Genomic DNA, 15,441 nt, shown 5'->3' with positions numbered 1-15,441 from the left:
TCAATTGCAAAATGTTATTCATTCAATTGAACTCTAAAAATATGAGTGTATTGTGAAATTTTTAGGGTATATTTTACGAATTATTAAATAGTGCTTGTTAATGCAAAAGTATCAATGTGCCAATAAATTTTCAAAACTTGTTTTTTATGTTTTGACACCTCTAGTGCGGAGTGTGACCGCGACTGAAACACTGAAATAAACCACCAAGCCCGCCAAAAAGCACTAAATTATACCATAAAAGCAGCAAAAGCCTCTGGCTTAACCAAGTTTTCCACCAAATTTTGAGAAACTTTTAACGAAAAATGTTCAAATTTAATTAATTTTTTTTATTTTACTATAACTCTATATTCCTATTATTCAATACTCGGCTTAGTGTAACGTTAAATGTTGAGCATATTCATGAAGCTTTAGTGACTTCTCTTAGCCAAATTCCCAAAAGCTTAATATATTTTTAGTCCATTTTGATTATGAGAATTTAAAATAAATAAATAAAGATTCAAGAGATAAATTAAACATATATTTTTTCGGGTTATTTTGGGAAAAAAAATAGTTTATTTTGTATTTAAACTTGAATGCTATAAATGCATTCCAAATTTTTGAATATGTTGGAAATTTATATTAGGTACCAAAATGCATACTTTGTAGAAAACAATTTTTTCTTGGGAGTTTTCAATCAAATATGATCATACTACACAATATTTAATTCTACTGTTTTGTTGTTTTGTTGTTTTTAGTTTTACACGTTTTGCATCGTGCTGGTTTTGCACGTGTTACTGCACACTTCGTCGTCTTTTGGTAATGGTCAAGCCAAAACAATCCAAATTGTTAGGTTTTAGTTCCAAAACCTATGATCGCAACGTTACATCGCCAAAAAAAAATGTCCTTCCGCAGACAAGAAAAGTTCCCAAAGTCAGTAAAGATTCGCTTGAAAAGGCCGATTCGCTTTCACTACATTCCTTGAAATCGCAAGCCAGCTTGTCCACTCTAAGCGAAGGTACGGAATCGGAAGATTATGACCCATCTGGACCGGGAAGCGGTTGGAATACCCCCAGCTCTGTTGTTTCTTCTCCGCGGCAAAAACTTAGTAAGACGTCGAGCGTGGCTGGCAAAAAAAGGGTTAGGCACTCACAGATATCGGTTATTTCCGGACCCCAGAAAAAAGTTAGGCACTCACAGATCTCGGTTACTTCCGCATCCCAAAAGAAAAGCGACATAAGACCTAAGCCTTCCATAATATTTAAATTAAAAAAACCGCCATCAAACGAGAAAGATCAGGCAATCAAATTGGCCAGTCCGCCCAATTCTTCTACCAGTAGTTCTACGGAAAGTGAGGATTATGGGGATGCAGAGGAACAACTCCTTGATAACACTAATAAAAGTGAAGACCGGAGGATTGAAGAAAACTCTGAATCTGCATTTTATCTCGACGATGATAACCAGATGAGTCTATCCACTGACTTGAACATCAGAATGCGCTTTGACCTACTCAAGAACCTCATGGAGATACCCTATTTGGAGGAACTTAGTGCAATCACGACCCCGATCGAGGTGAAGGAACTGAGGGAGGAGGACCTTGTGGACCTCGGGATCTTCCGGAATCCTTTGGCTGGCGGCTCCTCCGGCACTATACACCCACTATCCGATCCCGACTACGAAGATATTACCGAGGAGGCTTGGTCTCAAGATGATCCCGACGTGATTAGCCTGGCCATGATCTCGACGTCGGGACTGGAATCCGATAACGACAGCTGTTGGTTGTCGCAAAGGAACCGGGTCAAGCTGAGTATTATACCGACTTTCACTGAAGATCCATTTGGGTCTTTCGAAAATTCCCACGAGAATTCGCTGGTGACTTTTCCCATCCAAAAAGTTGTCCAAAGCTACCTGAACAGCATTATTGATCTAGTCGCGGAGAGGTTTGGAAATGCAGACTATGAGCGGGCAGGAAGTCTGGACAAGAGTAAGCTCTTGGATCGGCTGCTCGAGGAGGTCGACGATAACTACTGGGAGAAGTACGAGAACGACTATCTAATCAAACGTCTCACCGAGTACCACCTGCGCCGCTCCAAGTATTCCCTGATCACGCCGAGCAAAAGTTCCACGGTGAAGGAGTCCACTCGACGGCGGTATTTGAGCACCCTGAACGAGTTGGACCACTGGATGCGACGGGAACGGGAGGCGGAGGAGCTGCACCTGGCGGAGAGGGATCGACTGCTCCAGGAGTTGGAGGAGAAGCAAGCGGAGGACGTGGCGAATGAAGAGCGGCTGGAGCAACTGATCAGAAAAACCATTCTTCGCCGTGCTCACCCATCGGATCGCCTTAAATTCGTAAGACGTTCTACAAAAAAGAATATTTTTTTTAATTCTACATTAAACTCTTCTCATTTTTAATAATTAATAGTCAGTTTGAGAACCTAATTAAATTATTTTAATAGGTAACTGAGGCCACTCTACGACAAATGAGAAAAAAGCGCAATAATTTGTCAGAAACACGTCTTGTTTTGATCATAAAGCAGCACAACAACTCCTACATCGAAATGGTAAGAGTTTCCGATGAAAATACTTTGGAAACTATAAATGTCTATCCATAGAAAATCGATGAAACAGAGACCATTTCTGAAGAACTTAAATTGGATACGTATCTATCCACTGAGACTGATGTTCAGCAGTTAGCTAACACTATACATAGTAAGTACAGTCCTGAAAATCAAAATATATTATTCAAATAAAAATAAATTAAAAGTCAAAGGTATAAAGGTAAATATTCCTTCATACATTTTTTAGGAATAATAATTTAGATTCTTCCTCAAATCTAATCAGATTTATTTCTATTTTAAAGGTAGAAACGAAGAACTCCATCGAATGTGTGCCCTGATTAAGAAAAAAATTCATTCCATTTCACATCTGAAATGTCGGAGAAAGTTGCTGAATCGAAACTTTCTGAATGCCAAAAAAGAGCTGAGAATAAAACAGAAACAACATTTTGCCTTGCGCGATAAAATATTTGCTTGTAATATAATGCGCAACAAAATTCTCGCCAACATCAAAGAACTTCGTTACAAAGGTGGTATTATGTACTATCCAAAGTTGCTGGCTGATTTTGATCAAACGGAGAAATTTATCCTGAAGAAGCGTGATCGTGTCAAGGAACTAAAAGCGCAACACGACAGTCTGCTTAGAAAAATTAACAGAGTTGAGAAAAGCTCAGAGTCAATTAATCGAATATCTTAGTTAAGTGTAAGTGTGAGCATAGTGAACGTGGGTATTTTGTTCAATACAAATACCATTACTAGACGGATATATATCAATAAATCTTAGAAGAATAGCATAAGTTGTTTTTAGCCATATTTTAATCCTTGCGGAGGGTTTTATTGTTGTATTTTGGTTGGAAGCTTGTAACGCGGTGAAGGTGACATTTTTAATCCTAAATATATAGTGATTCGCAATCGTCTTTTTAAAGTGGGTAAAATTTGTTGAATTTTTCTGTTGTTAATTAATATTTGTGTATTTGTGGATGTTTTTGTCTAACATAAGGATTATAAGGATCTAATTTTGATCAAAATTAGAGGTCATATATTTATTTATTCGCTCTAAGTAAATAGCTATCAAGATTGAACTTTAAAAATGGAGTTTCTTAATGTGTATACTGATTATAAAAAATATGCCGATAAATATGTATGCTGACATAAGAAACATTGGGTATTAGTTCATTTTATGTTCATTTCTAAAAACTATGCATATAGATCACACTCGTTATGCAAATATTATGATACCATTAGGGTCCGATCAATTCAGTTTTTTAAATCGCTCATACGTCGATGCAGTATATTCGTGCTGTGCTATGTGATCTCATTAAAATATCTGGAGGATATCTATCTCAAATTTGGTTTTTCTTTTGTTTCTGGTTAAATTACCTATTTTTAGTTCATAGTTAAAGAAAGAGTTGGGAAGGGATTTTTGGTCTTCCAGGAATTGGTTTGAATTGCCAAGCCAGTTTTGTCAAAATTTTCCAAAGAATACACACATTATTTGTCTGAGTCAAAATTTAAGTGAGCTATTGTGGCCCAATGGCTTTCTTCCTCATCCGGCTGGCCATGGTGGCCGGTGCGGTCTATGGGACCATGGAGCTGGGAATTTGGGAAAGTTCCCGGCACACGCAGGAGCTCTTCGAGGGGGCCAAACGGGAGGTGAGCCCCTTCACCAAGGACCTGATGAACAGCTTCTGCTGCTGGCGCTGCGAGAAGTGCGACCAGGATGTGGAGGTCAAGCCCTGGCGGGAGTCCATGGTGGATGCTTGGAACGAGTCGGTGAAGAAGACATTCAACACCCTGGGCGTTCATGTGCCCAAATACTTCAACCGCTTCTCGCAGGATGTGCAGCAGGGCTTCGACGACCTGGTGAACAACAGTGGAGAATGGTAAATACGCGAAATATGGCTTAAAATAACAATACTTTAGTTACTTGTGACCCCGATTTAGATTCAAGGGGGAAGGACTTCAACTACTCCTTTTTTGGGGATAATACAATTTATTGGGAAACAAAAATTATTTGTGCTCTTAATCCATACCAATAAAATATCGGCCTTCGGACACAAAAATAAACTCACTGCATGAGAATATCAGGTATATACATACACTTGTTATAAGTTAATTTATTTTATTTGTCAGAACAATTATAATAACCTGGCAGTTATCCAAAACGTGCCCACATTTATATAATATATATAATTATATTTTTAAAGCCACATTTTTTATATTTTATTGAGAAGGTTACAAACTGATAGAAAATAAGATAAAAACGTACCTGAGTTTTGAAACCCCCACAGCCTAATCCCACGTTTTGTTTTTTTATGGAAATTGTTATTGTTTTCTTTGAAAAGTTTGTAACATGCTGAATAAAGCGTTTGCAAAAGATGAAATTTGTAATGCCGAATAACTTAAAATCTGCCTCGATCACACAAATCAAAGAACTGCAGGCACAAACACAGAAGGGCGGGGATTAGTACGAATTGACCTTGGGGGACACTATGAGGTTTGGTGGCTGTATTGAATTGGTAATCATCCGTGTTGTTATGGCGGTCACCAAACCCGCTAGTTCTGGAGCGGTGGTGGTAGCTCTTCCTCGGCGTGAAAAATGAATTGTGGGACGGCGGACTCTCGTTAATATCAGTGTGATGTCCTTGGGGCGAATAATCCGAATGGGAGTGTGAGTCTGAGTGGGAGTGGGAGGTGGAGTGCTTAGAGCTTCCGCTGCCGAATCCGAAGAAAACATGACTTTTCGACTTCTTTTTTTTGGCATGCACATCATCGGTTATTAGGGCAAACATTAGGAGCACTACCAACATAAGGTTTCCACTGGGCCGTTTCAGGTAAAGAGACATTCTAAAATAGGTTGATTTTATGGATAAGTTTTTCAGACAGAATTATTATATTAATATGCTCTACGAAAAAATCTTATCTTAATCTTATGTCTTTTATAAATTAAAAACGAAATAAGTTTGCATTTTTTCAAAAATTTTTGAATATAACAAACACTTATTTACTTTTATTCCAGTGTATTACGCTTTCTGCTACTGACGCGCGAATTTTGGTGTTCTTTTCTTAAAGTATCCCGAACAACTAAACTAAGGTACGAAGATCGCTCGCGTTTCGGTTTTTGTAGAGCGGTCTGCAAAGAATAACGACACGACCAAAGCAGCAAATAACTCATGCGGTTGGTTAGTACACTGAACCAAAATTATTTTATGGTTCCATATTGTCATCTTAATTTTAAAGTAGAAGTCATTACAATCATTGTTTTTAAAGAGACATTCAACACTGACCTACTGATAATAAAACAAAATATAAGCCAATAAAATGTATTCAAAACTAGTTTACGTTTAGTTTTTTTTATGAACGCTGGAGAGAATGTTTGGAAGTTGATTTAAATTGACAAACAATTTTTCTTACAATAAATTAATTTTCGTATGTCAACTTTCTGAGTTTTTAAAAATTTTTTTTCAATCTTTACCCGATTATACAATGCGCTTTAGTTCTTTTAATGAATACCAGAATGAACATGATGTGTAAAATAAGGCAAATAGTATTAATTAAAAACTTTTATAAAAATATAAAAATAGTCTTAAAATTAATAGTTATGATTTTTTAGAGGGCTTGCATCCGATATTGTGTTTTTTTTATTGAGCAGATGATAAATCATGTGAGCTTGGAAATTACAAGTTTCATATATTTATAGGATATAGTCTGATATAGGAAGTACTCGAATTACCGATTTCCCTCGATTTTCTGGTATGTTTTTTGATATCAACCAATAACACTTCTGAACGAGGTAAGAAAGTCGTGACAATCGCTACTTTAAAAATCCCCAAAACTCCTATAAATGGACAGCCCCTCCATCGATTACATTATTTTGAAAAAAAGAAGAAACAAGTTTTAAGTTTTTTTTATTTGTTTGTTTATTTTAAAAATTATTTTTAGTACTGCACAATTAAAACATAGATATGTTCTCACTGGTCACAAACAGTCGCAAACATGGTGAATTCTCTCCAAAATATTTCAAAGCCACGTTTCTAAAATATTTGCAAATTTCTCGCTCTCATCCGCTCTCTCAAATATATAAACCATGTTTTCAAATATGCAGTGACGTCATAATAAGTGTGTCGATACATATTGGCCGAATAAGTATTTGGCGTTTTTCTCATATTCAAAAGTATTTTCGAAACTTGGAAATAAATAAAGTCCAGTTGTGGGCCACCTTTGAACAACATATCGAAACTTGGAAATAAATGACATGAAAATGGGTAAAAAATTGGTAAAAATAAAAACACATCGAAACTTGGAAATAAATGACATGAAATGGGTCAAAAATTGGACCAACGCTTAAATGAAAAATTTTGATGCAGATTTTTCGAGAATCAAATTATGAGTCGTTAGAGGTATGCCACTTTGAAATCGGAAACAAACCATAACTGATAACAAGTGATTCCAGTATAATAAAGCATGAAATATTTTTATTTTTATACCCTTGCAGAGGGTATTATAATTTTGGTCGAAAGTGTGCAACGCAGTGAAGCAGACATCTCCGACCTCAGTTTTAAAGATATCAAATTGAAACTTTGCACACACCCTTCTTTCCTTTGCACGCAGCTTATATGTCGGAACGACTATATCCTATAGCTGCCATATAACTGATTGATCGGAAATGCCATAACTTTGGTGTTTTTAAAGTTAGGAAGTTGGAATTTTCTATGGGTTATATATTTGGCCAATCAATCCGACCTACCAAATGTCATAAGGATCAGCCGACTATATCCTATAGCTGCCATATAACTGAACTATAAAGTTACGAAGTTTGGTTTTTTTATCAGTATTAAGAATGCATCATAAGATTAATTTTGTAGAATATAATTTACAGAATATTCTGCAAGGGTATGTCAACTTCGGCTCCGCCCGAAGTTAGCTTTTCTTTCTTGTTTTTTACTGGAATCACTTGTTATTAGCCCAATTTAATTGTAGTTTGACATAAAAATGAACCATATGGATTTCACGCTTTCATGGGCTGGGGGAGGCCTTTGGATGTTATCTGGGAACACGGCGGTGTAACGCTAACGTTAGCCCGCAATTACCAGAAATTTCGCTATATAAGGTGTTTCGAGTATTATTGATCCTCCCTTTCAGGCCAGGTTCCGTGTGATAAAATTCAACCGCGGCACCTGGGAACCCACGATTTACAGCTTCCTTTCGCCGGACTTCTGCGCCATAATGTTCAACGAGAATATATACTGGTTCGTGAACTGGAACAAAAACATTGCGACCCGCGCGGAGATTGAGGAGAAGTGCATCCATACGAAGGACGTGGGTGCAGTGGTACAATATATTATATATTATTGATTTATGTTTATCCCTGCTTTAGACCGTTATTACGTATAATCCCTTTCTGATGAGCATGGAGCTGGACAATGTGCGTATCCCCAATGTGCATGGACGCAATAAGGTGGTGTTCACCTTCGAGGCATTCGACGAAAATGACGTAAGACGCCAGTACGAGAAGTTAAACTGATAATAAAGCGTTCCTAAATGCTCACCATAAACTCCACTGCGCAAAATTCTGACCTTACCCTTTATTCACAATTAATCAAAGCCAGAAAAGCCTTGGATTTCTAATAAAATAATGATATCTAACTGATTTTTTATTGAAAGCTTTACGTTATTGTCTTCAAAATGTATAATTATCATGAATGAGAATTGGTAAGATATTTATCTTGCCGTAAATTTTAAGAAATCGACATATTTTTCATGTCAAATGAATTTCCAAACTGTAACATTACCTACAAATGTTTTCTGTATAAAAATAATTTATAATTTCAAATTAGATTAAATTACTATAATCCAAAAATAAAATTGACATTTTTAATGTGTGTATATATTATTCAAGGCCCTCAAGATTGATTGATTACATGCCTCAATTTTTTTCTTTCGCTATCAGCAAACGAGGCGCATTAAACTGGAACTTAGTCGTAAGCATTTAGCGCTTCAATTCTACTCGTTGTCATTGGTTTCAGATGGTTTTGACCCTGTACAAATGACAAAACAAGAATAGGAAATGTGAGAGATTTCCGACCGAGTACTTAAGCTGTTGATAAGCGCAGAGTAAAAATAATGAGACTCACCGCCAATAGACAATCGGCCAGTGGCTCGAGAAACCACAAACAAGAGGACCCCCAGGACTAAAACAGTCAGGACCAAAACGCCGATGGCAACCTGCATGCCAACAATTGATCCCGCTTCCGAATCGCAGTTCGGTGGTTTGCTCGAGGAATTGGTTTGTAAGAAGTCCTCAATGACATTCTGTTTCTGGATGCCACCCTGCATCGCTTTATCGAAAAGAAATTGTGGTAAATTTGAGACATAAATTAAAAAATAATCCAATTCTTTTCCAAAACCAACTTAAAAATGGATTTTAAATGTATTACCAAAGACCAATATGATCTATATAATTTTATATATTAATATATATTTAGATTTATACGCTCTGAACTTTGTGCTAGCGGAGAGAGCGGAATTTTCGTCGCCACCAAAAAACAAGCTGCATTTCGCAAAACCATTATATTATATTATATTGGTCTTTCAAAATATTTATAGCCCTTAAATTGTGTACTTAAATATTGGATATTGGATTGCTCAGCTTACTTAAAAATAGGTTGGCAAGATGCTAAGCCATTAAATTAACTTTCATTTGTGAATAATTCCTCAATTTACTACTTTAAGAAAATTATAAATTAAAATTAGACATCGTGGATCACTTACATTCCACATAGATAATAAATTGGACCATCAAGTAAGGGAAATCCAATCGCGAGCACATTAGTACCATCTTATTGTGCTCGGGCGTCAACTGAAACTGAATTTCCTTTACTTTAAATGACGATCCGGAAGCATTGATCTTGATTTGATCCTGCAGTTTGCTGAAGTTCCACATTGGCTCTCCATCATAAGCGGTACATTCGGCTTTAAACTCAGTTCCCTCCTTGAAGTAACCCTCGCTATTTGGCAACGAAATCAATCTGATAGTGGGCTGATTCTCTGCCAGAAATTCAAACAGAACAAAAGTATTTATTTGGAAGACAGGAAAGGTCTGTGAGATATTCGTTACTTGGTTATAATCTTATTAAAAAATAAAGTTTTCTAATAAGTTTTTTTGCAAATTTTTTTTCATTCCGTTTACTAAAAATTGGGTTTTGAAGAAGAAAGAAAGCAAGACATTTTTGCAGCCTTTGTAAGCATTGGATCAGGATCCCAATATTTATCACCCACAATATTTACAATCAGATAACTTTCGTGAAAGTGTTTAGATTTTATTTTACCAATACCTCGAAAGGGTGATATTTGAACTTTTAATTTCTCTGTTGTGGGCGATTCCCCGTGCCCCGATGCTTCCGCATTATCCAAATCCTCATTATCTATATCTCGATAATCATAGTAGGCCAGGACATCAGTCAAAAAGCCCCAGATCAGTGCACAAACCACAAACTTTTTAAAGAACATTTTCGCTTAATTTTTATTAATGGTTTCTTATCCCGAATTTATAATTTGTTTTCAATGTTAGGCAGAAAAACTAATGTATTTAGGCGAACGCCTCAATGAAGACTGAAGTAAAGTGAAGTCTGCCGATCCGGCTGGGCGGCAAAAAGCTCAGCTCTCTTGTCGTACTTTTGATGTGCGTAAAAATAGCGTCTGTGATTTAGCAGCGATGTCGGAATATGGAAAATGAGGTCTGCTAAAAAATTGAATTAGAAATAAAGTCCTTGACAGAGCGTGTGCCAAAATGCCTATGTAGGGATGCTTACGTGATGTTTCTGGAAAATTTGATAAAAAATGTATTTACAGTTTTTAAGAAAATCGCATTACAGTTTGCGCAGTTTAAAGGGATTTAAAAGTACCGCCTACTCCATTAGCCATGGCATGAACCAACTTAATTTCTGTCGTTTATCGACTTTTGAAAAATTCCTACGCCCCTCACAGAGCGTGTGCCAAGTCAAGAGATATTTTAAAAAATAGCTAAGTAATTGAACTACCTATGAGCACTAACCACACAAAAACCAGTTTAATATTTGAACCATTTGAATATAACATACATTTTATGAATACTTACTTTTATTCCAGTGTATTTCGGCTTCTGATTTTTGGTGTTCTGTTCGTAAAGTATCTCGAACAACTAAACTAAGGTACGAAGATCGCTCGCGTTTCGGTTCTTTTTGAAGAGAAGTCTGCAAATAATAACGACACGACCAAAGCAGCAAATAACTCATGCTGTTGGTCAGTACACTGAACTAAAATTATCTTACGGTTCCATATTGTCATCTTAATTTCAAAGTAGAAGTCATTACAATCATTGTTTTTAAAGAGAGATTCAACACTGACCTACTGATAATAAAACAAAATATAAGCCAATAAAATGTATTCAGCATATTAATCTTAACATACTTTACACTTATAAAACTAGTTTACGTCTAGTTTTTTTATGGACGCTTGAGTGAATGTTTGGAAGTTGATTTAAATTGACAACAATGTTTCTTACAATAAATTATTTTTCGTGTGTCAACATTCTGAATTTTTATACCCTTGCCGAGGGTATTATAATTTTGGTCAAAAGTGTGCAACATAGTGAAGGAGACATCTCCGACCCTATAAAGAGTGTTAAGAATGCATCATATGAATAATTTTGGAGAATATAATTTGCAGAATATTCTGCAAGGGCTTATCAACTTCGGCTCCGCCCGAAGTTAGGTTTCCTTTCTTGTTAAAATAAACCTATACCCATTTTGAAGTACATAGTGTAACAGATAGGAGCTGAGTACCGACAACTGACTCAAAAGTTCCATTGCTAAGCTTATAAGCTCAACAGTTTGCCGTCAGACATGGAGCGGAGATCAAGAACAATTACGTGGCTCGGATGTTTGTTCCTACTTGGAATATCAGCAGAGACTGATAAGAGGCTGTTCTTTAATCAAAATGAACAAATTATGGACCACATTCTGCGTATCATGGACGAGACGGAAAATCCATGCACTAATTTTAAAAAATATTCTACCGGCAGCACCTCTCATGCCTTCTACACCAGTTATTCTTTACCAGCGCTTGACAATTTGAATCGTAAGTTTTATGCAGTGTTTGAGCAACTTAAGAACCGAGCCTACGAATCCGGCAGTCCGGAGGAGAAGGTCTTTAAGTTGTACAACGCTTGCCAAGCTGACCAAAAGAAGGAAAAGAAAACCAACTATTTGGAGGTGGTTCAGCCGGACATCAATCTCTCCTGGCCCCAAAATACGCCTGATGGCAGACAATGGCCGAAGGAGCGCTTCCAGTGGTTAGTGACGCTCGCCCGATTGCGTCGCTTTGGCATGGATGATGTTTTACTAAAGATGAGCGTTCAAGTGGATTCCGAGGATCACAGCAAGTACACGGTGGTGATCAATAAGCCCAGATATTTGTTTTACGACGACTTGTTGCATGAACTGGGATTCACCAAGAGTAAAGCAACGTTTTTAAATGAAGAAATTAAAAAACTTAGGGATAATCTAAAAAATGAGAATGAGGATAAGCCGTTAAAAAAGCGTTTAAGTCTTCTGGAGTTAGAAAGTCAGCATGGAGTTTCGCTAAAAAAATATCTCGAGGTCGTGTTCGATCGCAGGTTCCCACCTAGTTTCAAGTTGCAGATTGAGGATGTGAACTACTTAGTAAGACTCAATCAACTGATAAGCAGCTCCGACCAAGAGGCTGTGGCCGTCCTCCTCATGGAACGCTTCATCGACTTTATGACTTTAAGCGGCCGCTCTGATGCATCCTACCATTGTGGAATGATCGTTAGAGATCTTATGGAGTTTGCCAGCAATTTGATTTTTGAGGAACATATCCTGGGTGAGAAGAAACTTGGGGAGTACCAATTACAAGCAACGCAATTATTTGAAGCGCTACTCAAGCCCTTTAGAAGTGGGTTAGAGAGGAATCGCCTTAATTTACCAACTTCCCAGATATCAGACCACCTGAAGACTTTGAACGGAATCACTGTAAATGTGGGAAACATGCCAAAAAATGAAGATCACCGTCGCTTTGTGACATCTTACTATGAGGATCTTGACTTGGAAAGCGATGACGACTTCACCATCATTAATTTAAAGATGCGTGTGTTTAAGACAAGTCGCGAGCTGGGGAAATTAGGCAATCCAGTGTCGAATGATCCGAGCCCTTTGAGGAGCATCCAATCAGTTAATTTAGTTAATTTAAGCACAATTGTCATACCCTACTCCGTTTTGGTCGAACCTCTTTTTATGACTCGTGGCCACGACATATTCAAGGTAAATAACAGTTTTTAATTGGTTTCAAAATTGTTTGACAAAAATCTTTTTATATTTCAGTTCAGCAGAGTTGCTTTTGATATCTCTAGCTTATTGATGAACGCCTTACTTACTGCCAATTGCCATGCCAACACAAATTTGATCAAGACTTTGGATGATCATGATATATTTGGCAACAGTCAATTTTCTTGCGACAAAGATTACATGGAAGGGGATGTGGCACACAAATATGTCGGAGTGATCTTGAATTTGATACATGAGGCTTACTTCTTACCGGGGTCAGGATTCGACCAATCGCAACCCAACTTCACCGATAAGTCCGTGGAACAGCTTTTTTTTCTGTTTTCGGCGCAGACCAACTTTATCACCGAAGTTTTGACCATGATGCCCACATTCGCTAAGACCTTTAATTGTCCAAGTGCCTCGTCAACTTTAACTTCGGAAAGCAGTAATTTTAATATCATTGTAGCTATAATAAAAACTTAATTTTCTAAGAAAGTACTATAATTCGATTTTTTGTCAAGGCTTAAAACAATGAAATAAATGAAATGTTTTTTCGAAAAAAATTTCGATTATTCCTATGATTTTAAAACTAATAGACATTGCTTCATCGACTCGCTTGATGATACTCGCCTGGTGATCCTGATCAAGAATATATATACTTTATGTCATTTCTGAATAAAATTTATTTCCGTTAAAATGTCAAATTTGAATGCAGATTATTGCAGAATCAGTAACTTTGAGGTTAGTAAAGTTATGGTCTCTAGAAGTCCAATTCTGGGTCACCATTTTAGAAGTCATCGGAAACTTAGAAATAACTAATATGAGAGTGGGCTCAAAAATTGATCAACGTTAAAGTAACTTTGAGGTTAGTAAAGACTCTAGAAGTCTAATTGTCGGAAAATTAGAAATTACTAACATGAAAATGGGTCACCAATTTGATCAACGTTAAATTGAAAATTTTAAACGCAGATTTTTAGAGAATCTAATCACAAGTCTTTAGAGGCATGCCACTTTGGAATCGGTTTATATTAACTGCAACTATTTTCTCAAAGGGTTTTTGTCAATGAAAAATTTACGTACTCACTAAGAGGTGCCGCCACCAAAAAATGTCCTGGGAGTAATGTTCAGAAACTTTTGAGGACACCTTGTATTCCTTAAAAGTATGTAACAGGCGGGGGAAAGCTTTTCCGAACCCATTTATATCACACACAGTATGCGAATACTTGTAAAGCCGAAGAAATTAAAATCGGCTAAGCAGTGGAAACAGGTGGGACCTCGAATGACAATAAAAAGATAATAGGATTCCGTCAGGCAACATAATCGCGTTTTTATTATAAAATATTTGTAAAAAGTTCAATTAAGGTTACAAGAACTGAAGGCACAAACAAAAGAGGGCGGGGATGAGGAGGAAGTGACCTTGGGGAACATTAGGTGCTTTGGTGGCCGTGTTGTATTGGTAATCATCCGTGTTGTTACGGCGGCTTCCAGAACTGCTGGACCTTGAGCGGTGGTGGTAGGAAGAATAGCTGGATCCAGAATGGCTCTTCCCCGAATCCGAATGCCCCGAATTGGAGTGTGAGTGTGAGTTTGAGTGAGAGGATCCGCTGCGAAAAATACTAAAAATTCCTTTACTTTTGGATTTATGCTTGGCATGCACATCATCGGTGACTACGGCCAACATTAGGAGCAGCACCACCATCATGGTTCCGCTGGGTAGTCTCAGGTAAAAAGACATTCTGAAATGCGTTCATTTTATGGTTTAGTTTTTTAGATAGAGTCGTGCTTATTGGCTTGCTGGAATCCAAAGGTCATGGATTTATATAAGGTAGATGTGAAATGACAAACTGACAATGCAATTCGATCACAGAATTTTAAGTACATTTCAAATTTTATAATTTCTATAACAAATACGCAAATTTGTTTTGGTATCTAAGATTTCTAATATAAATTAATTGATTTGAGAAAAATAAATTGTGCGTGAATAATCTTCAAGGAAGAAGGCGTACTATTAGTCTGTTGAGATGACTCACTCTTAATCATTTAAAATGTAGTTTTCTAGACAAATCAAATTTAATCAAATATTCCAATTTATTTAATTTGATTAGTCCACACATATAGTTTAGTGGATATACTCGTAATGGAAACGAAACATTTTTTCAAGTTAACTAAAAAATGAAGGTAAGTAACATAAGCACGCCAAAAGACGCAATAGATTTTCATGGTTTTTTATTATTTTAATCAAGATTTTATGAAGGTCAAAAGCAGAAAACTGTCTTATCACTTGTTAACCTACTTTACAATTTTGGCAATGATCTAAATTAGCATTAATTGATCATTGCAAGCAATTTTTCTAATAATGTTTTGAATGAAATGCACTTTAATTTATTTTATACTAACTATTGTTTTTGTATAATCCGCTTGCTGCTTTCGACACGAATTTCGGTTTTGTTATGGAACAACTAATCTGAGGTACGAAAATCGCTCGCATTTTGCGTCTTTTTCTGGAGCGAGACAGTTCGGACTAAAATTGATAACATTTGAACTTATGCCCAGTTTTTGGTTTCACAGATTACAATTGACTTTTT

The 15,441-nt window shown here is 36.7% G+C and overlaps 4 protein-coding genes across 5 annotated transcripts; 3 read left to right on the top strand and 1 right to left on the bottom strand.

The window, feature by feature from the left end:
- The first annotated feature begins 703 nt into the window (after positions 1–703).
- Positions 704–3,325, top strand: LOC123037747. Its single transcript, XM_044459935.1, has 4 exons — positions 704–2,328; positions 2,436–2,540; positions 2,592–2,688; positions 2,840–3,325. The coding sequence occupies exons 1-4, from the start codon at positions 799–801 to the stop codon at positions 3,229–3,231; spliced, it is 2,124 nt and encodes a 707-aa protein (XP_044315870.1). The 5' UTR covers positions 704–798; the 3' UTR covers positions 3,232–3,325.
- Positions 3,326–4,010: 685 nt separating this feature from the next.
- On the top strand, positions 4,011–5,870 carry LOC108038185. Of its 2 annotated transcripts, XR_001768919.2 has the most exons (3): positions 4,011–4,417; positions 4,479–4,622; positions 5,554–5,664. XR_001768919.2 is itself a non-coding variant. In XM_017114930.2 (2 exons), exons 1-2 carry the CDS (start codon positions 4,068–4,070, stop codon positions 5,678–5,680), a joined length of 477 nt encoding a protein of 158 aa, XP_016970419.2. In that variant the 5' UTR covers positions 4,011–4,067; the 3' UTR covers positions 5,681–5,870. The 2 variants fall into 2 exon arrangements, 1 of the variants encoding a protein (XP_016970419.2); XM_017114930.2 differs by lacking the exon at positions 4,479–4,622 and having other exon boundaries at positions 5,554–5,870.
- Positions 5,871–11,415: 5,545 nt separating this feature from the next.
- On the top strand, positions 11,416–13,364 carry LOC108038182. Its single transcript, XM_017114928.1, has 2 exons — positions 11,416–12,853; positions 12,914–13,364. Exons 1-2 carry the CDS (start codon positions 11,417–11,419, stop codon positions 13,337–13,339), a joined length of 1,863 nt encoding a protein of 620 aa, XP_016970417.1. The 5' UTR covers position 11,416; the 3' UTR covers positions 13,340–13,364.
- Positions 13,365–14,158: 794 nt separating this feature from the next.
- LOC108038186 lies at positions 14,159–15,429 on the bottom strand. The gene is made up of 2 exons (XM_017114932.1): positions 15,254–15,429; positions 14,159–14,592 (listed from the first exon to the last, which is right to left on the bottom strand). The coding sequence occupies exon 2, from the start codon at positions 14,589–14,591 to the stop codon at positions 14,220–14,222; it is 372 nt and encodes a 123-aa protein (XP_016970421.1). The 5' UTR covers position 14,592; positions 15,254–15,429; the 3' UTR covers positions 14,159–14,219.
- Between the last annotated feature and the right edge of the window lie 12 nt (positions 15,430–15,441).

The sequence above is a fragment of the Drosophila rhopaloa genome, unplaced genomic scaffold, assembly GCF_018152115.1.
Source record: "Drosophila rhopaloa isolate 14029-0021.01 unplaced genomic scaffold, ASM1815211v1 contig_2, whole genome shotgun sequence".
NCBI lineage: Eukaryota > Metazoa > Arthropoda > Insecta > Diptera > Drosophilidae > Drosophila > Drosophila rhopaloa.
Note: the sequence above shows the minus strand (reverse complement) of the source record. Positions and strands in the feature narration are given on the sequence as shown.